The sequence below is a fragment of the Micropterus dolomieu genome, linkage group LG17, assembly GCF_021292245.1.
Source record: "Micropterus dolomieu isolate WLL.071019.BEF.003 ecotype Adirondacks linkage group LG17, ASM2129224v1, whole genome shotgun sequence".
NCBI lineage: Eukaryota > Metazoa > Chordata > Actinopteri > Centrarchiformes > Centrarchidae > Micropterus > Micropterus dolomieu.
This window is the reverse complement of record NC_060166.1, coordinates 38,262,354-38,282,875: the sequence shown is the minus strand read 5'-3', so window position 1 is coordinate 38,282,875 and position 20,522 is coordinate 38,262,354. Positions and strand designations below refer to the sequence as shown.

General features: G+C 42.6%; 2 protein-coding genes across 2 annotated transcripts in view; one reads left to right on the top strand and one right to left on the bottom strand.

Moving 5' to 3' along the window:
• LOC123985567 (SH3KBP1-binding protein 1-like) overlaps positions 1–20,522 on the top strand; it is a 234,595-nt gene that overhangs the window by 81,949 nt on the left and 132,124 nt on the right. The window lies entirely within an intron of this gene.
• LOC123985985 (latent-transforming growth factor beta-binding protein 4-like) overlaps positions 1–20,522 on the bottom strand; it is a 107,562-nt gene that overhangs the window by 66,128 nt on the left and 20,912 nt on the right. The window contains exons 5-7 of the mRNA XM_046074015.1: positions 17,109–17,214; positions 16,420–16,592; positions 11,156–11,533 (exon numbers count right to left, since the gene is read on the bottom strand). Of these exons, the coding sequence (XP_045929971.1) occupies positions 11,156–11,533; positions 16,420–16,592; positions 17,109–17,214 (657 nt within the window). The remainder of the gene's footprint in view (positions 1–11,155; positions 11,534–16,419; positions 16,593–17,108; positions 17,215–20,522) is intronic.

Here is a 20,522-nt window from a genome sequence, read left to right as displayed (position 1 = left end):
ATTAGCTTTTTACTTTAGTTTTTGGGATTAAAACTTGATTTATCTTCACTGGAGCTTCTCAGCAGCTTCCGTTCAGATTCGGTTCCACTGTTGTTGTTGTTGTTGTCAGAGCTCTGCTGGACTACTACTTCATATTTATATAAAAACCGGACAAAACTGGACATTACTTGGAGAGAAGAAGGTGAGGAAGCTGAACTACCTGGTGAGTTCAGAAAATATGTGTCTGTAACTTTATTCCAGCTGTCGTTGTACTTTACTGTGAACAGGTTAGCATAGCATAGCCCTGATCGAACCAAACTCCATTCAGAAAACAAACATTTTAGTTGTTGTCCTGCTGACAGACCTGACAAAGCACGAATTCATGTGTTTAACAAATCTGCATCATGTTGTAGTTATTTCGGCATCAGTTTGATCTGTTTATTGGAATTAAATCACAGCAAAATGTTTACTTTGGGTTCATACAGCTGGTTGTGTTTATTCACTTATCGCATTGTGTGTGAACACCTGGCAGTTTTCCAGCGATAAAACCCGCACGAGGAGAGCGTTGTGAGAATGAAATTCCCGATCAGATTTGATTGGAACTAAATGAAAACTATAAGCTATGATATAATGAAGAGACGTGCAATTAACGTTCGTTAGAAATTCATGACAAACTGGAAAGATCCGTCAGGCTCTTAAAAGAACTCCAGCGCAGAGAAAGAAACACAAATTGAAACAGTCAGGAACATTTCTGCAGATCAGCTGGCGGCCCAAACATCTGTGACGTCTGACAAACCTCAGTGTCTGATTTTTAAATGTCCCTGTTGGAGAAGAGGAGACCGACTGGCTGCAGAAACCTGACTGATGAAAACTAAACACACCGCCGCACGCTGGCTGCTGTTTCCGAGCTATAAATATAATACCGGCAGAAAAGAGACGAGCAGTGATAGAAAAACAGCCGACATGCTTGACTTAAAGCCAGAAGCCTTTACTCAACACTTCAGAAATTCACTGCAAGGCAAACCCCCCAAAATAAACTTTCTAAAGTTTTAATTATTTTGCGTTTAGCCCTTCATGCCTTTGAACCCTTGGAGACAAAGACAGATTAATGTACTGAGATTCTTGTTTCTGTAAATGAAGCTCTAGTGAAGTCTTGTTCAGCCGTCTTTTATTATGCAGTGTACTAAACATTTTCTCAACGAGGGCCGCGACAACTCAGACGGTAGATGAGTGGTCTTGTACCTTGAGAAGGATGAACGCTTCTAGGGGTGTAACGGCACACAAAAATCTCAGTTCGGTTTATTTTCGGTACAGGAAAAAAATGCAAACATTAAAGTGCTGCTGGTTTAGTTTGAACTTTTGTAAACATCCAAATTAGTTTTAAATTTTTTAACAAACTTCCAAATTACACATAGGAAATTATATAAAATAAAAACAATAAAATACTGCTGCAAACTACTAACAAGTTCTTCTCAAAACAACCCCACATATAGCTGATAAAATATAATAAAAACATAATAATATGGATTACAGTGCAGCATTCTTCTTCTTTTATCCCGTCTGAGCAGGATCAGTCCAGCCTGGAGGCCTGCTCAGATAAAAAAGGCGTTTGCACTCTGCTCGTTTTGTTGCAGTGACGTTCTCCTTCGTGTGACACCATTAGTGAGTTAACAAGTTTGACGTGTTGCCAGAAACAAACCCGATGACTGCTGGGAAACGTCGTCACGCTGCTTTCGTCTCATCGACTTGTCCGTTGTTGTATTTCACTGGAAACCGAAGTGTTCCCAAACAGAAGACCTGAACAACAAGGGAGGGTCCTAAAGCTCTGGCTTCACTAGTTAGTCACTAGTTAGCGAGAGGCGGGGCTAAAGCGTGGCGCTCGTGTAGCGCCGCACGGCCCGCCACTATGTCCGTGTGGAAACTTGGAATTTATGTATGTTCCACACACAAAACAAGCCTTACAACATATGACGTTAGAGACGAGCACGTGTAGCGCTACAGCCGCTACTGTTCTGAGAAAAGAGGGTTTAAATGTGCTGAGATCTCAAACAGAAGCACAAATAACAGATTATTATTACGGGTTTAAATGTGGTAAGAACGGTTCATCAGTGACGGCAGTTTAATGTGTGTTAGCTGAATTATTTCTCTACATTTTTCAAAAGATGTGTGAGAGGCAAACAAAGGAAGGGGGGGGTGCTACGCCGCTGCATGGGTTAGCTATCTGTGTCTGACGTAAGAGGCTGACGAGGATCCGAGGTGATCGAAGCTTTTAACCACCTCCTCCCTGCTCCTCTGCAGCAGTGTGTGATAAATGAAAGCCATGTGTCGGGGGGGGGGGGGGGTTCTCCTGTTCCTCCTGCTATTTAATCCACAGCAGAAGAAGACGAGGACGCACAGATGTGATGGTTTTTTTTGTTGCTAAGCTATTTGCAGGCTTTCAGTTTGGGCCGCTCAGCAACGTTTCTCTGCAGTCAGTAGATTAGATTCAACTTTTTTATATCACTGCGAGGACTGGGACGACATTTAGCTTCTAACCAGGAGTGCAAGAAGCAGTAAAGTGCAGAGTAATGTACGTACTGCATGTGTAGAAGTAATGAAAAGATGCTTAAGAAGCAGCTCTGGGCTGCGACTTCATCCCCAGTTCGTTTCTGCCTGTATGTGTTCACATTTAAAGCTGTTAGCAGCTCAGAATCAGAAGGAGCTTTGTCGCTTTATTATTAAGTAGAGTTTTACACATTATTATCTTTGGTGATGAGTTGCTCCACGCAGACAAACATACAGCTGACATTAATAAATGTAGAAATATATAAATATGGAACAAACAGATGAAAGTTATATAATAAAAGAACAGAGTAAAATAATGGAGCTATGTGCCGAGAAAGAAAATCGCGGCAGATATTTACACCTGCCTTATTCTGGGTTTGAGTTGTGCAAACGTGTTGCAATGGAAGACGATATTGTGAACGTAAATATGTAAAATCGACAATATATAAAAATATAGAACGACTAACAACAAATATGTGCCCGTTTAGTGCAAGATATGAAAACGCTCCTGTTAGCAGTTAGCATCACTGTTAGCAACCTGATCTCATCTCAGGCGTCACATAGACATGTAAATGTAAATGTAAATGCTCCGTACTTGTATAGCGCCTTTCTAGTCTTTTCGACCACTCAAAGCGCTTTTACACTACATCTGCATTCACCAGTCACACACATTCATACACTGAGCCTAAGTGCTCAAACGGAAACTAACATTCACACTCATTCATACACTGGCGGAATAGCCGCCAGGGGCAATTCGGGGTTCAGTATCTTGCCCAAGGACACTTCGACACGCAACCAGGGGGAGCCAGGGATCGAACCGCCGACCTTCCGATTAACGGCCAACTCGCTCTACCTCCTGAGCCAGAGACGCCCCTAAAAACAATAGCATTGCAACACAAGGAGGCTAACGGCCGACGCACGCAGCTGTAGGGTTAGCCGGTCGACGTGCGTATATTTACCAAAGTACTTTTAGGCAAGTCCTGCCACTCGGCCGCCATCTTGAGAACACCTCCGGGCAGCTATTTCGACTAACCAGGCTCCTAACGGAACTCAAACATCGCTAGCTAGTACTACTAGTGTTTTTAAAACCGTGGCGCAGCCCACGCGCCGCAGCACCCGGAGTCAGAGGACTTCAGGAGTAAGTCACACTGGATATAACGATGCGCGTTTTCTGGCTGTGGGTTCAGATTTGACCGAGCAGGACTCCCAGAAGGCGGAATGCGATTTTTGGAGGCACTAAACGTTGTTTAAGAGTTCAAACGATGAAAAACACGACGGCATTTCTGTTAGTTTGTGTTACTGTGTGACTTTTTAAACCCTTTAAAACACCAAATTCACACAGTAACAGACCGAGGCAGCTGTAGACCAGAGAGGTAAAATTACTGCTTTTAGCAATGGAGTCTGGTGGCTTCAAGGAGAGCGACTGTTAAACAAAAAAGGATCTTACTCTTTTAAAACAGGTCTCTCTCTTCATAATGTAACTGCACTGCATCATATCGACTGTTCCAACACATTCTGCTGCTACAGATATTTGCAGGGCTCTACGCACCTTTTTGTGCTCCTTGGGAAAAAATGTATATATTATAAATATGTGTTCTAAATAGGAGCACACAAAGAAATTTAGGAGCACGGTGAAAAATGTTCAAGCAACACAAAGTTCAACAAACTCTTTATGAAATACATATTTATTCTACGTGTGTGCTCCTTCTCCTTGTGTTCACACACTGGAGGACTGAAAGTGAAGACTCTGGTATCTGGACACTCGGCATTGGCCTTAAAATATTGTCAAAGCGCTTTAAAATACAGATTGGATTCACGATACACCAGCAGCACCCACACACGCCATGCCACACCCAATACTGAACAGCAGTACGATGACTTTAGTAAAACAGAACAAGGGGAAGGTGTTGCTCACCCGGCATCCTGCATCTTTCCACTGAACAGGCTCTGTCATACAACCAGGAGTAGCTAGTTTAAATGAGTGTATTAGTATTTATATTATTATGACATTAGATAAAAAGTTAAATTTTACTATATGCGGTGTTTCGCCACACATGGGCTTTATTTGGGCAGCCCAACTAAATTTGGCAACCCGTTTGTGAATTTAACTGGTTGGTATCAGAAGCACCGCTGCACAAATGAGTCCAACACAACGCTGTCAGTGTCGGAGACTGTTGAGTTTTAAAAAGCTACAACAAACTGAATGTATTCCAGTGTTTCAGTGTTTTCCTTCAAATGTAAAACTGCTGGGTTTTAGGCCAAACGATCGCATCAGAATGTTGATTAAACCATTGCGACACCTCTTTGTTTAGTGCCAGAAGGACTGTTTTGTTTTGACACTTAAGATAGGGTGTCAACTATTTTGGAGACAAGCCCTGTTGTTCTCTGTGATTAGTTTAGAGCAAAAGACTGTTTATTCCTGTAGATTGAAGTGGGGTTCTACGTCTGGGGTCGGCGCTCTTTTGTTTGACCAAAAGCAATGTAGAACAGTAAGGTACACCCTTCTCAATTGGGTGACGAAGAAGTTAACCAAACAACCAATGGCTATGGACCTAAGCCATTTGGAGGAAAATGGACCCGCCCACATACCTGGAGGATATTAACAATTCATTTTGTGAGAATCAGGACTGTAAGCTGCGGATCTGGGAGGAAAAGCAGCTTTCCGGTCCTCTGCTGGGGGCGGCAGTAACTTGGTGACTGGAAACTGTAGATCTTTACAGAGAAGCAGTGTTTTTGTTTGTTCTGTAATGTCATCTCTTTAGTCACAAATTTTTGTAATTAAATCTTTTTGTTAATTTTCATCGGATCCAGCCTCTCCTTTCTCAAAATCTGAAAAAACACAAGACCCATCTGCAAAACAGTTATTAGCGAGCATGTAAGGATCCCAGCTAATAAGGATCTATGTTAACTTTGGAAAACAATCGTATAACTGGTCTTCAACAGGTGCGCTCGAGATATCTGGCTGACTTTCGCCGACTTGATAGAAAGGGGAATAAAAAGTCAGACGCAAATCTACCTCCGGTAGACTGCGTGAGTTTATAACAATGATGAGGCCTCTAGTGACGTCACACCTCGCGGGAGGCAACGCTCTGTTATACTGAGAAAAGAGGCGGATGCAAATTTCGGCAGGTAGCCTTCAACATCTGTTTTGGCGAATTACGCATTCACTTCTTAAGGTTCTTTTAGGACACTTTGCTGTTTGAACGCCACATGGGTTTTGCTGAATCTCAAGAAATGGTACTTTTACTAAGTGTAATAATATATTAACGATTCTTAACGTTCATAAAATATATACTGATCATTTATTTATCACTATTGATGAACCCCACAAAGAATAGTATTTGTTTAAAAGCAGAACTTTAATGCATTTTCATAGAATTCTCGACAGGCGTGCAAAATCGGCATAACACCTGTGACAGTCGACTTCTCATCAATAATCAGAACTATTTCTGCAGTAACATTTTTTGTGTGTATGGTATGTGGTAGGTTGGAAATTCTCGCACATTGTGCTGGTAAATCATTTTTCTGGTTCACAAGGATCAATTTTTAGGTGCACATGCGAGCAAAATGGTCACATGTAGAGCCCAGATTTGCACTATTCATTCTGTCTTACATGTCATTTTTCTGTTTGCTGCTAAATTCCTGACAAATGTCATGATATTTTTTATTTCGGTTTCTGTTTATTTTATAATATTTTTATTCTTTTTTATATTTATAATATGTATTTTTTATATAATTATATTTATACCGTTTTTCTTTTACTTGTCTTCTGTTTTTATTCGGAGCCTTGCAACGAAATCTCGCTCCAATGTCCTTTGTGTATGTGCAGTTGAATGACAATAAAAAGTCTGTCTGAGTCTATAGAGCACGCTCAGTAGAGACTTCCTGCAGCTCCACACACACATACTGATACTCCTGGACTTTCTACTGGACCCAGTGAGTCACGTCAGGGTGGAAATGTGCAGAACACAGGTGGATGGAAACTAAAATTTAACTCCAACAGAGAGAGGGTCGTTCATCAGGCGGATATTTCTGGAAATGAAGAGTGAAACCAGTTGGAAGGAAGGAGATCAATCAAAAGATCTGACGGATGATTTGAGAACACTGACCCGGGATCAGTTCTGGCGGCACAACTATTCGCTGGCGCCGCTTCAGACGCCCGAGCTCGGCCAACCATCGCGCAGCTGCAGGTCACATGACACAGCTGGAGCAGCTTCACACGTCACACATGTAAACGCATATTTGTTGAGATTTATCCAGAGTGAGTTGTTAGTATTCTGGTGGAAACCGGACGTCACATGTAGACTACGTGAGCTGCGATTGGTCTTGATGTTGGAGGAGACGACTGAGAGCGAAGACACAAACATCTAAGCAAACCTTCTGCTCACCACGATCGACGCGCTCCATCACAGCCTCATGAATATATTCTGAACTGACAAAAACAAACAAATTCACACAATAACACAAACTAACCGATTCATCCAAAAGCACCAAAACAGCAGATTTTCCAGAGTCAACAGCTAAAAGAAGATCAATAAAACTCCTCAAAGGGCAGTTTCAGTTTCAGGGGCTTCAATCCAGACTGGCAGTTTTTCATAAATACTAAAATCCTCTGAAATTGACGTTGATTAAAAACCACTCTCTCCAAGACTTTTGACAAAAAGGGGAGCTTAGAGATGGAGCTAAAATTAGAGAGGCTGGAAGTATCACACCCGGAGCTGAGAGATGTTCTGACCGAGGAGACAACGCTCGATCCAACAGCGTTTAAAAAAACGTGCAGGAACACTGCGGGAAGACAGCAGACGGGGGCGACAGAGGGGTCACTGGGAAATGTAGTGGGTGAAAAGCTCAGACCGGCAATTTTGTCAATAAAATATTTCAGGAAGTTTTCACATAAAATTGTAGATGGCACAACACAGTCTGATTTGCGAGGGTTAACAAGAGAGTTAAAGACATTGAAAAGAGCTTCAGGCTGTTACCTGATACTGCATGGGATAGAAATGTAGTTTCAGCAGATTTTACTGCTCTCTATGTATTTACATAATGTATCCCTCTGTATTTCAGTCCTTTTTCCACTTTCTCTCAGCTGTTCTGATTAATTGAGGATTTATCTACAAAGAAAATAATCGTTAGCTGCAGCCCTACTTCTGTTGTTAGCCGAGTACAGGACAGTTTCCCTTCTCTTTCCTTTGCTCAGTACACGTTGTTGGCGTCCGAGCAGGAAACACGGATCCTTGTGGTCCTGTATCTGAGAAGTAAACAAGTCTGCGCAAAAGGTCCAAAACGCTGCTGCAGATCTGTAGACCGGGGCCTCCGAAAGGTCTCATGTGAAACCTCGTCAAATTCAGAATCCAGTTCCAGGTTCTTGAGATCACGTATGAAGGCCTGCAGGGTCAGACAGCTGCCCACATTAGAGATCTCCTGCAGCCCTGTGTCCCCAGCAGGTCTCCGAGTTCTTCTGATCAGGGTCTGCTGGTTGTTCCTCGATCCAGGGAACCTTGGAACCGTCTCCCTTTGGACTTCAGATCTGTGGACACCTTTAAAAAAGTAGCTCAAGACTTTTTCAAACTTGCTTTTGTGTCATTTTCATTGACTCTTCTTGTATTTTATTCCTATTTTATGGCGTTTTATCCCCCCTAAAGTCTCCTCATTTCTCCTGTCACACTTGGCGCCGGGATAAAAGGGACGGCCGCCCACTACGCAGTCAGAGATTATAAATCGAGCTTTAATTTGCCATCAACCCTCACTGTGCAGGAGCATTATGAAGCGAAGAACATTGATTATCTCGTTACCATGGCACCCGTCAGTGGGTGGGATCAATCGGGCAGCAGGTGGAGATCGTGTCCTCACAGTTGATGCGTTAGAAGCAGGAAAAATGGGCAGCGTGAGGATTTGAGAGACAAAGGCTGCGTTCAGACGGCAGGCCTTAACGCTCAATTCCGATTTTTTTCCCCAGATCCGATTTGTGTGTCTGACAGCACATTACTGTTTAAATGAGGCCCATATCAGACTCCGGTGTGAACTGTCGGCGGCCTGAAAGTGACCCGCAGGCGCAGAATAATAACAGGACGTCACGCCGCAGCAGCAGCAGCAGCAGCAGCAGCTGTTTCAGGCTGCAGAAGTAAAGAAGGAGCAGCACAGCTCCGGTTAGCTTCATCGTCCTCTCACGGGTCACATTTCTTCACAACTTTCTGTTCTTTTCATTACAGTTTCTGGCGCTGTACAACCCCCCCCCTCTCCACTGTGTCCGCTCGGACATGTAGCAGATGTGAGCAGATGACAGCGAGGTGGAGGAGGAAGAGAGACACATGTTTGATTATGTTTTTTTGTGGAGCTTCTTCATTCAGCGCGGCTACTTCTGCAGCAGAACAGCTGCTCTGCAGTGACGTCAAAGTCGCATCAAATTCGACCCGAGTGTCCAGACTGAGGTCGCATTTAAAAAGATCCGATCTGTATCAGATTTGGACCACATATGGAAGCGGCACAGTTCCAAACTGATTCCATGTGACTTGGCCTGTTCACACGGTCATAAAAAGATCAGAACTGAGTCACATGTGGGCGAAAATATCGTATTTGGGTCACTTTGCCTGCAGTCTGAACGCAGCCTTTGACAAGGAACCAAACTCTTAACATTCCTGTAAGATTCATGCTAAACGCCGACTCAAGGCAGATCCAAAGTAAACTGAATGTGGTTTACATTTACTCATCTGGCAGACGCTTTTATCCAAAGAAACTTACATTGGAGGAACAACATACAAGCATCAACAGAGCATCGATTACAGATCTACAACAGTTCTTAAACCATCTGGAGTATCTGCCTGGTTTTGGGCGTCTCTGAAAGAAACGCTCTGGAGTGTCTGACCCCAAAGTCAGAATGACTGTAAGAGCTACTGGAACTGATTAATAAAAGTTTAAACAGACTAAAACTAATAGATTTTTCATTTCCGCTTGAAAATGTTTGCTAACAAATGTCTGCAGACAACTACAGCTGGGAAACACTGTAGGGCCGCAGCATAAAGCCTTACCTAGAACAAGTTTACATTTCATACCAACACCATGAAAAATAACTATTTTCCACAGGTTTCTCTGAGTATGTGTCTCAGCGTATTTTTTCTAAAACAGCCCCGCCCCTTGGCGGCAGGCGGCTGCTGCTGCGTCGCTCCGTATCAGCCGGCAGCTCCACGCAGACGTGTTTTTTTGCTGGTAGATCATGAACTTCCTACTGAAAGCTGGATATCGTTATTTGCAGAATCTTATTGGCTACAGGAAGTGCCAGTCATCGGCACAGCTGGTTGCAATTGGCTCGGCCTACGCAGGAAATAACATTGGCCGGCCCTTCCTCACAGCGCGGGCCCTCATTGGCTGCTGTAGGCTGTGAAAGGGACACGTGAGCTCCTGTTGGGTCGGATCAGCTGTCAGAGTTCAGCGGCTAATTTAAATACAAGCTATCGTAGCTGTTTACATTCAGATCAGAGTTATTCTGGTTATAATGACAAACGAGCCGCGTCTGAAGCGATGCGGCTGCCGTCCCTGAGGATTTACTGATGGAATCAAGTGTTTTGGACTAAATTTTTTTACTGGATTGGATCAAAGACCGTTTTTGTTGGACTATAATCGATCGGTGGATTAAGTTACTGTGAGGCTTCACAGGTGAGTACTGGCTGGTCTGACAGAGGCGCTGATTGGACCCGCTGTGGTGACTGTATCTTGAAATGGTTTGCGTCGGTCCAGTCGCGAGGATTTTAGCTCGAGAAACCAACGTGTCCCTGAGCAAGACACTTAACTTACTTACTTCTGTGAATTGTAGAGCTTTACGCTACTCTTGTGTGCTGCAGAGGTGGGTCCTAGTGATGTGCAGAGTTATATCTGTGGGTCTTTGTCACAGAAATGAACCTTCTGATTAATAGCGAAGTGCGTTTACGCATGAACCTCCCGACAGGATCGGTCAGGACGAGCTGACGGCAGCCTCTGTGATCAGGAAAGTAACTTGGTAATCATTCCTCATTCATTTATTCTTGTCTATCAAGTTTTACTGATGTCTATGAAGATTCTCAGTCATCCAGGGACGATACGAAACGTCTTCCAGTATCTTCAACCAAGTCCAGTTGCCCTTGATTTTAACCTTCGTTGGATAAGTTTTACTGATGCAAAGTTCATTACAACAACAAAGAAGCTCAAATTAAATTCAGCTATTCCAGATTATTGGAGCTTTTTCTTTATTTTTTAAGTGCAGTAGTGTTTCAGTTCAACAGTAAACCGACTGAAGCAGTTTGGAACTAGTCCACTTTGGACATGACATTCCTGTCAGAGCTTCCCGCCAAAATGACAACAAGCTGAAGTTAGATGAACGTCTGTTTGCAAACCAATCAATGTCAAGTACAGGGAGACGCCAGGATGCAAGTCTGTCATGTAAAGTTCTTCAGTGCGCTGAATCTAAAACCAAACCAAAGTTAACAGACTGCATCAAAACATGAACGTCGGTGCAGACTCTCAGGTGTGAAAGTAAATCAGGTGTTTTCATGCAACCACACTATGACAGAAGTGAGAGTAGCTCGTCAGCGACCAGGAAACCTCCGGCTACCTGAGATCAGGTGAGTCTCCGCCACACATAAAAACACAAAGCTGAACTTACAGACTCTGAAGCCCGGTCCGTGGGAGCCCTGTCTCCTTTCTCCTCCTCCCTCGCTGCCGCTGTAAAGCGTGGTCAGGTTGCCTCGCTCGCAGTAGTTGACACATCGCTCCTGGCTGCAGCGCACCTTGCAGATGGTCGGCGTGAACGTCACCTGGATCCTCTCCACTCCTCTTCCTTCTCCTCCCGTGGCCGCCTGTCCATCTGCTGCCAGAAGAGAAGAGGTGAAGACGGCGAAGACGGACGACAGAAAACAGCAGAGTCGAGGCTGCAGCATTTCGAGAGTTGCAGTCAGAGTTTCTGCATCGTCCAGACCTCTCCCCTCTAGCTCTAACCCTACCTCGCTCGTCCCCCTCCCTCTCTCTCTCTCTCTCTCTCTCTCTCACTCTGTGGTGGAGTGAAAACGAGTGTCGCAGGAAAAATAGGAAGGAAGGAAGGAAGAAGAAAACAACCAGATGCCCCCCCTCTCCGAACTCGACTGTTCCCTAAAAACACTCCTGAGCGGGCGAGAGACAGTGTGTCTGAGCAGAGAGAGAGAGAGAGAGGGAGGTAGAGAGATAATTGAAAGCAGTGTGCAGGACTGGGCTCAGCTCCAAACTAAATGTTTAGCAGGGAACTGGTCCATCAGTCCACACTGAGCGAGAGAGTATCAGTATGCGTTTCTCCCTCTCTCCTTACTTTTCTTCTGCTCTTTTTTTTTTCATCTTGGCGTGAGCCGAGAGCTCGTATCTCCGCACACAGTTTCATTACAGACGGTTGAGAGGATGTCAGGATGATGATGCAACCCCTGGTTTGGGTTTCAGGGGGGAGTCGACATTCACGAAACATGCTGAAGCTAAAAGAAGCTCCAGACTGCAAAGAAGAGTTGAAACGGACGCCTGAAACGGACTTCAAAACGCAGGAATCCAAGAAAACCTGCTGCTCGCCACGATCAACGCTCTGCATCACAGCGACCGCACAGAACAGTCTGATGAACATTTTCTCATCAAGTCAAACTTTAATGCTTGTGTTGTTAAATCTCAAACAAACAAAAGCAAACAATAACACAAACTAACTGCTGGAGGACTTAAAGCATTTCTTATTAGCAGAACGGATGAGTTCCACTAGTGTTTAACTTCTATAATCTGTCTTATGTTGATGTTTTTACCTCGTAGCACTTTGAGATTTGGTTTGTTTGTATGTGCATTACAAATAAAATGTATTACTATTATTATTCTTATTAAGTGTAAGTAAACACTTTCCTGATGAGTTTCTGGTCTCAGTCGCTAGTTTCAAGTCTTCTTCAACACAGCATGATGTTCATTTAGTAAATTATGGTCCCATTTAGAGGAACAGAGACCAGGAAGCAGGGGAGGCTTTAGGGCGGGGCTACAAGCTGATTGACAGGTTGCTACCACGGCCACCTGTCAATCAGGATAGACACGACTCGTATCCGCTGCTCTGTGTACATTTAACCAGCGTCAGCTGCTCATTTGTCTGGTGATTTTGTTTTAAGCCTGTTCGTCGCTTAGCGTCCCGGTTACTATCACATTTAATGTGAATTACAGATGCCCCTTGTTAATGAAGCTAGTCAGCACCACCGCCGGTTATAAGGAGAACCTAAGCCCCGCCCCTTCCGGTGGACCACCATGGGAAAGTAAAAATATGTACGGTAGTCAACGGCAAGGAACGGCTAATTTTTTGATCCTGTTGTGCTCTGAATTACACACAAGATGTTGGTCAATTTAAAATGTACATTTAAAAGTCAAGAAATTCACAGTTTGATGTAAAACTTTTGAAGCATCAGACTGAAAATACATAATTACAAAAGACCACAAACCCAAAAGTCGCATATATGAAGTCTTTTCTCTCAATCACTGAAGCTAACGTGACTGAAGCTAACGTGACTGAAGCTAACGTCAAAGAACTTCCATGAGAGGATGATGGGATAAAATGACTGAGTCGCTGGATTAAACACATCAGGCAAGATAAATTTCTGCGTCGAATATAGCTAAGTTATTTAGCTAGCAGCAACCAAGTAATGAACGTTAGCTTAGCATTACCGTGCTAACATGTTGTTGACGTATATTGTGCAAGACGAGAGATGTAGCTCATTGAACAGTTTTCACACAAAACGAGGCGTAACTTTACTGATTTACGACGAGTGTTGGACAGTAATGCGTTACTGTAATAATATTACTTTCCCCAGTAACTAGTAGTGTAACTAATTACTTTTCTAAAACAGTAATATTATTACTAGTTACTAATGCAAGTAACGCTGCGTTACTCGTTACTGAACGCACCATCGTTGACGTGAATCCACGAGCTGGACCGGACTTTGTTGTTCATGTCGCTGAGAGTCAAACGAACGAGGGAGAGAGGCGTTCTTTCCACAGCTGGAAGCAGCTGCTGCCATTATTGTGTCACAGTCTAAGATGCAAAGAACAGTATAATCCATTGTAAACTCTCAACCGTGAACATTTCTACATCTGATTTATTGATCCGATTTATCTGCTGAAGCAGCACAGCAACGTGAAACTTGTACAAAGAAACTCCAGCAGCTGCTGTCACTGATGCTCGGATGCTTCAAGTTTAGTAACAACTCAACACTGCTCTTATAAAACAGGCTACATGTGCAGTAAAACCGCTGTTTAAAAGTCGGGATTTACTTGCTTTATTTTTTATTTTAGCCGGTGGTGTTATGAAACGTTAGGCTCAGGCAATATGCTTTGTAAAAACCACACTCCTTGCTGCTGTTGAATATGATTTAGTTAAAAAGTCGGGAGAAACGCTTTGTTTGGGAATGAAGGGTGGTGGTGGTGAAAGCGGCGTTTCCCATAATTAGCCTATAATTTGGATAATTATCGACACGGACCGCCACACGTTGATTTTCTAATTTTTTCATGAGCCATCCCTGGGGATTTACTGATGGAATAATGTGTTTTGGATAAAATGTTTTTACTGGATTGGATCAAAGACCGTTTTTGCGCATATATTCGTGCTGCACCTCCTCTCGCTCCCTCACCTCCTCTCTCTCCCTGTTCCCCTCATTTGGTTTCACCTGCTTGCCTGTCTCTGTGCCTAATTAACTCCTGATGTGATCCACCTGTTTTATGTTCCCGCCCTGCTCGTTACCTGGTGTTTAAATGTTTGCCTGTGCTGTTCAGTTTATGTGACGTCCTTTGTCTATGTTGAGCGTTCAGCTGTGCCTTGTTGTCTGTTTTTCCTGGATTTACCTTGTGGATTATTACTTTGTTCTCCGTTTTAGGATTACTCCGTTTCCTTGGATTTACTCTTTTGTTTGGATACCTTTATTTAGACTTTTTACCTAGACAGGATAAAAAAATAAGTCGTTTCTCGCCGTTGACTACTGTACATATTTTTTCCAAAATAAGGTCCTATGGGCCGGAAGCAGAAGTGACTTAGGCTCTTTATGTCTTTATGAAGATTTCATTGTTAGTGGCGGAGTCCGCCTTCACACACACAGGAGGGACTGACATAGATGGATCAGAGCTGGATTACTAATTCTAAGGGCCTTTTCACACCTGAAAGTCTGAACCAAGGTCCGGCCGCCGCTGTTTTTAAAACATGACCTGTCACGGGAGATTGTGTCCTTATTCCAGTGCATTTTTTGGTGTATTTGTTTGTTTCCAGTTTTCTCGGGAACCACCGGCACTTTCTGTAAATGGTCTGAAAGTTAGAACCATCCCAAAAAATATGATTTCATACTAGAAACAAACCGAACAATGGTTCCATTTGATCTGGACCAAGACTACCACTTTTGGTTGGACCAAATTTTGTCTGTTTGGTTCCGGGGGAATATTTGGAAATTAACACCTGCCAAGCGTCAAATGCGGGTAGATTTTCCGTTTGGCAGCTAAATGTTGGACGGCTACCCGTAAACGTAGGTAAATGTATTCGGTACGATATGGCCATATAATATCTTTTTGACGGTAGCTAACAGCGTTGGTTCAGCGTTGTTTTTTGTTGTGAGTCGCACTGAAATTGGTCCCCGCTGTACTGAGGGATCTAAAATCGTGTCACACACAGATTAGGGGCGTTCGTTGGTTGTTGTTTATGTTTATTTCAGGTTTCTTGTGTTTGATTGGCGTAGATATGTAAAGGGGTTGGGCATTAGGGGATTGGAGTCGGGAGCAGTCATATCGTGCTCCGAGTACCTGGAGTGTTTTTAGCATTTAGCTAGCTAGCTACCACTGTAATGTGCATACCTGTCAACCCTCCCGTTTTCCCCGGGCTTCTCCCGTATTTTACCGTTCTCTCCCGATGTCCTCCCTTTAAAATATTTCATCGTAAATCTGCCGTTTATTTATACCCGTTGTTAGCTATGTCCCCCTCCGTTAAAGCCGGTGGCAGCACGTAGAACTGCTCTGTGACAGTGAAGGGAAGTCAACGGCACCCCAAATAAAACAAGAAGAAGAAGAAAAGCAGAGCGACAGGTTCAGGACGGATGATGTGTTGCTAAACAGAGTATTTCACATGCATTTGGCTGTAAAATAGATTAAAATAGATAGCATTAATAAATTAGAGTCCAATGTAGACAGTTTTTCTTCCACAAAGATTTAATAAATGAAAACAACCTAAAATTAATATTAGGCCTATAGTAGTGATACACTTTAGTGGGCAAAAATGAGGCTGAAGCAGAACATAAAAAGAAATATTAAGAAGGAGATTTGAGTTGAATGATTAATAAGCATCTTGTAAGTATATAAAACATTTAACTGTTATGTTGAAGTACTTTTAAGATTCATTCTGGTGTCTTCTTTAACTTTGTATTTGACAGAATACCTTTATTATCTCAATTAAAAGTACTGAAACAAATGTTTACGTGACATAAAAAGGCAATTTATTATTTTGGCCAGTAAAAAATATGTTTGGCCGGTGGATTTTTCCATCTACCAGTCCCATTGGCAGGTGAGCCAAAAAGTTAATTTCTAGTTTCACACCTGTGATTTTGGTTCAGATCAAACTAAATAGTCTGAAAGTCCGAACCAAACGAGGCAGATGTGAAAGCCTCCTTACGCTGCTGCTAGACCAACACGGGGGGCTTTTATTGTGAAGTTATTTTGATTTTCTGCCAGACTTTCACTCTAAGATTTCTTTTAGCTTTAGTTTGCAGAGCATGAAACATAAACCAGGAAGTAGTTGTCTATAAAGAACAGTTCAGCACATTCGAAGAGTACTTGATGTACTTGGGTTGTATCCACGCGGTTGAATGCACTTATTGCAATGTGTAATACACTGAAAGAGAGCTGTATGAAAACACAAACTGTGGCTGAATGGAAACGAATCACAGCTAACAGTGTGATTGAAGTGGTTTTCCTGTGGGACCCCAGACTCCCCCTCAGGGGCCCCGGCGGTGCAGAGGGCCGCGAGGTGTTTTGGTGGAATAGAGGCCGGTTGTTTCTGCTGCTGTTTGTCTATGAGCTCATGTCCCGACCGACTGCAGACACACAGTGAGCAGTGTGAAGCATGAACCACAACAACTGTGAGCACATTATTACAGCAGCACCATAACACACACTCCACCTGCAAGAAGCCTCTGTGTTTGTTAATGCTTCACTCCGGTGACTCGAACGAGAGCTTCAGTCGTTAAAAACCACAAACCAGGCCGAAATGTTGCCCTAGTCCTGGACTCTGACCTCAACACAAACACTCTCTCTTAACTCAACTGCGTTAACGTGCGATAAAATAATTGTCGGCGTAAATTAACTAACGATCACTGTAACGTGGTCCTCACTTGGACCAGGAGAGACCATCAGTCCAGTTCTCAGATCTTACACTGGCTTCCATCTTATCTTCCTTCATCCTATCTCATGTTAGGAAATGCAAAACAGTCAATCCAACAGCGGTTATCAACTTTTATGTCTGTTACCTAGCAACCGATGCCACTTTTCTCATCTCGCCGAGCTAAACGGCTTTTAATCACTGATTTTTGTAGTTTTTTAATGAAACATACACACAACTGTCACTGAACTTCAACTCGTTTAATATGTCAGGTGACTGAGGTTTTGGTAACCTCCGGAGTCTCCGCCGCATATCCTGCATCCAGCGGAGCGTTGATGCTGTCAAAAAGAAAAGAAAATAATAATAAAGAGAAAAGCAGCGGCGGTGGCTCCTCCTCCCTCACTGACCCCGGCAGAAACCCCAACTCTGCTCGGGAAAGTTAATAATAAAGGCTGCGGGCTGACGTCAGCATGTTTTTCACGTATTTCTTGAATTTAACGATCTCCTCCAATCAAACACCTGCATCAGGATCCTTTTGTTCCATCAAGCCTTCACACTATGTTTTATAATGAGACGTTATCCAGCTAAAGTTAGGAAAGGATCACTGACTCAGGAACTGTTAATCTGTAACGGCCTTTTTCCTAAATCAGTTCCCATTTCTGTCCCCAAGAGTCCAAACTAAACCTGAAGAAGCAGCGTTGAGTTTTTAAAGGGGGCGACTCCAGCGGCTGCAGAAAGAAGTGTGATTGTATAGAAGTCTGTGAGAAAATGTTTCTACTTGTCAGCTGATTTATTCCCTCAGTAAACACTTTCCTGATGAGTTTATGGTCTCAGTCGCTAGTTTCAAGTCTTCTTCAACACAGCATGATGTTCATTTAGTAAATTATGGTCCCATTTAGAGGAACAGAGACCAGGAAGCAGGGGAGGCTTTAGGGCGGGGCTACCTTGGGGTTTAAAGAACCAAATTAGAAATGATTAATAACTGATTTTTATACTGAAGCGCAGTCCGTTCTCTCCACAGCTGGACAATAACAGGAACTGTTTACTGGTCTAATCACCGTGATCAAGGTTGAGCTGAACATACACCTTATCTGAAGCTCACACACAGTAAAAAAACAAAAAACAGGCATTCCAGCTCCATTAAATCAGCCTGTTTTTTTCCATAACAATATATGTCTGACAGACGTGTAGCGTTTGTCCCTCAGCACCACCGTATCAGCTTCGCAGCACTAGTTATTATACAGAATGACCCATGTGTTGTGGTATGCGTGTTAAATGCACTGCGAGCCCCTGTTAACTTGTCTAAACATGAGACAGCTCGATTACAACGTCTGCTCTCGTATCTTTAACCAGATAAACATTAAACACAGTAAATACACAGCGAGGTTTGGTCACGGAGGAATGTAGGACGGATACTTACAGTAGAGAAGGTACGGACAATAAAAGCTGAGATACCCCTACCTGAGGTTTATTCATGACTTTAATATGTCAAGTTTACGGCTGCACGATTTGGAGAAAAAGTCATATTGCGATTCGATTAGAAAAAATGGTGCTTTGAGTCTACTTGCTTGATTGTCAAGGAAAATGCATGAAATACTGACATTTTGAAATGTGTGTTTCTCAACCTGAACAAAGTTAAACATTAAACAATATTTATAACAGTAACTTTAGTAAAACAGATGTAAAACAGAACAAGGGGTGCGCACTGGATCTAAATCTACATCTGTCCACTGCACAGGCTCTATCCACAACCTGGAGGAGGAACTAGTGTAAATCAGTGTATTAAATTAATTGAATTTTAAATCCAGTTTCAGCTGTTTCATTTCTGTCGATTATTTTTATTTATTTAATCCTTGTGCAAGCAAAATTATCTATATTTGTCTCTAATTTGTTAATGCTAAGTATTAACTTGTCAATAATAATACTGTTCAACATTTAATGATTTGTTGTAGTAGGCCTACGTCAAACTTTTTTAACGTCCCCCCCCCATCCAGGCTGTGATTGGTCGGTTGACGAGACGTGACTGACATCAGCTTTATAGATTTATGAGAAGTTGAAAAACATAAGGCAGCTAACGTTAACTGGCCAGCGATCCAAAGCCAAACCTTCTTTATCTTATCCCTGTTTTCTTCTGTCTCACCGCTTTAGCTGCCGACGACACGAAAATACAAAATAAAGGTAACTCTAATCCGTGAACATTTTATTTATTTAGTTATTTACCAGGAACAATGCACATTAATCAACGCTGACTTCAATGTAAATGTACCAGAGTTAGATTAAGAGCTAATTTACATCCCTGAGCAGGTTATAACCATAGACTGTATATAAAAAGGTTATAACTAGCCTAATTAGTGCCCAACATCATCAGTAGTGTTGTAGTCAAGACCGCCCAAACCAAGACCAAGTCAAGACCAAGACCAGAGTTTATCGAGACTGAGACAAGACCGAGACTTTTGGGGACTGAGACCAAATCAAGACCGAGACCAGAGTTTATCAAGACCGAGTAAGACCAAGACTTTTAGGGGCTGAGACCAAGACCAGTTCCCCACATTACATGACACACAATAAAATGTGGAACGAGATCAGAGGTACTTCTCAAACTTATCTGAAAGATCCACATTCCCATTAAAACCCCCACTTACAAACACTAAGAGCTGAAATCAAAGATAGCATCTTTATTCAACGCTCCTTTTCCACGCTGACCATCTGATTCGGTTAAGTTATTGACTTGCTTGGCGGCTGTGAGGAGCTGGTTATCAGCAAATTTCTTGCTACTCAACTCAGCAAAAACTGAGATGATAGCTATTGGACCAGCTAGATTAGGTCATTTGTATGATAATTTTGCTCTATCTATTGATGATTTGGTCATTCATTGCAAGGATAGAGTAAAGAGTCTCTGGGTCGTTTTTGATTGATCACTTTCATTTGATTTGCATATTAAAGATATGACAAAAGTAGCTATTCTTTCATCTCCGAAGAATCGCAAGATTAGATCAATATTGGCACTTAAAGATGCTGAGACCCTTATTCATGCCTTTGTTACATCTAGGCTGGACTATTGTAATGTTCTGTTCTCTGGGCTGCCTATGAAAAGTTTGCGAGGTCTCCAGATGGTCCAGAATGCTGCAGCACGTATTCTGACCATCTAAATACATGCATAAAACTCCTGTGCTGGACTCACTGCACCGGCTCCCTGTTCAGGTTAGAGCAGATTTTAAGGTTTTGTTGTTAACGTACAAAACAGTGAACGGCCTTGCACCATTATATCTGTCTGATCTTTTGAATTCTTATGTGCCTACACGGTTGCTGCTTTAGGAAGAAAACGGTTGGTGAGCGAGCCTTTTTCTTTTCCTGCTCCAACATTATGGAACAGTCTTCCAGCAGATATTAGACTGGCATGTTCAAATGAGATTTTTAAATCAAAGCTGAAGACCTACTTATTCACTGCTGCGTATGAGTCCTAAATGTTCGTTTATCTTTGATGTCTTTGTATAGTGGTATTTACTTTTCAGTGTTTCAATTTAAATTTTATTATGCTGTTTGTATTTTAATTGTATTGTTTTTGTAAAGCACTTTATTTACATTATTAAATTACAGTTACTTATGTAAATGTTTATGATTACATTGGGGGTTACATCTGAGTGTT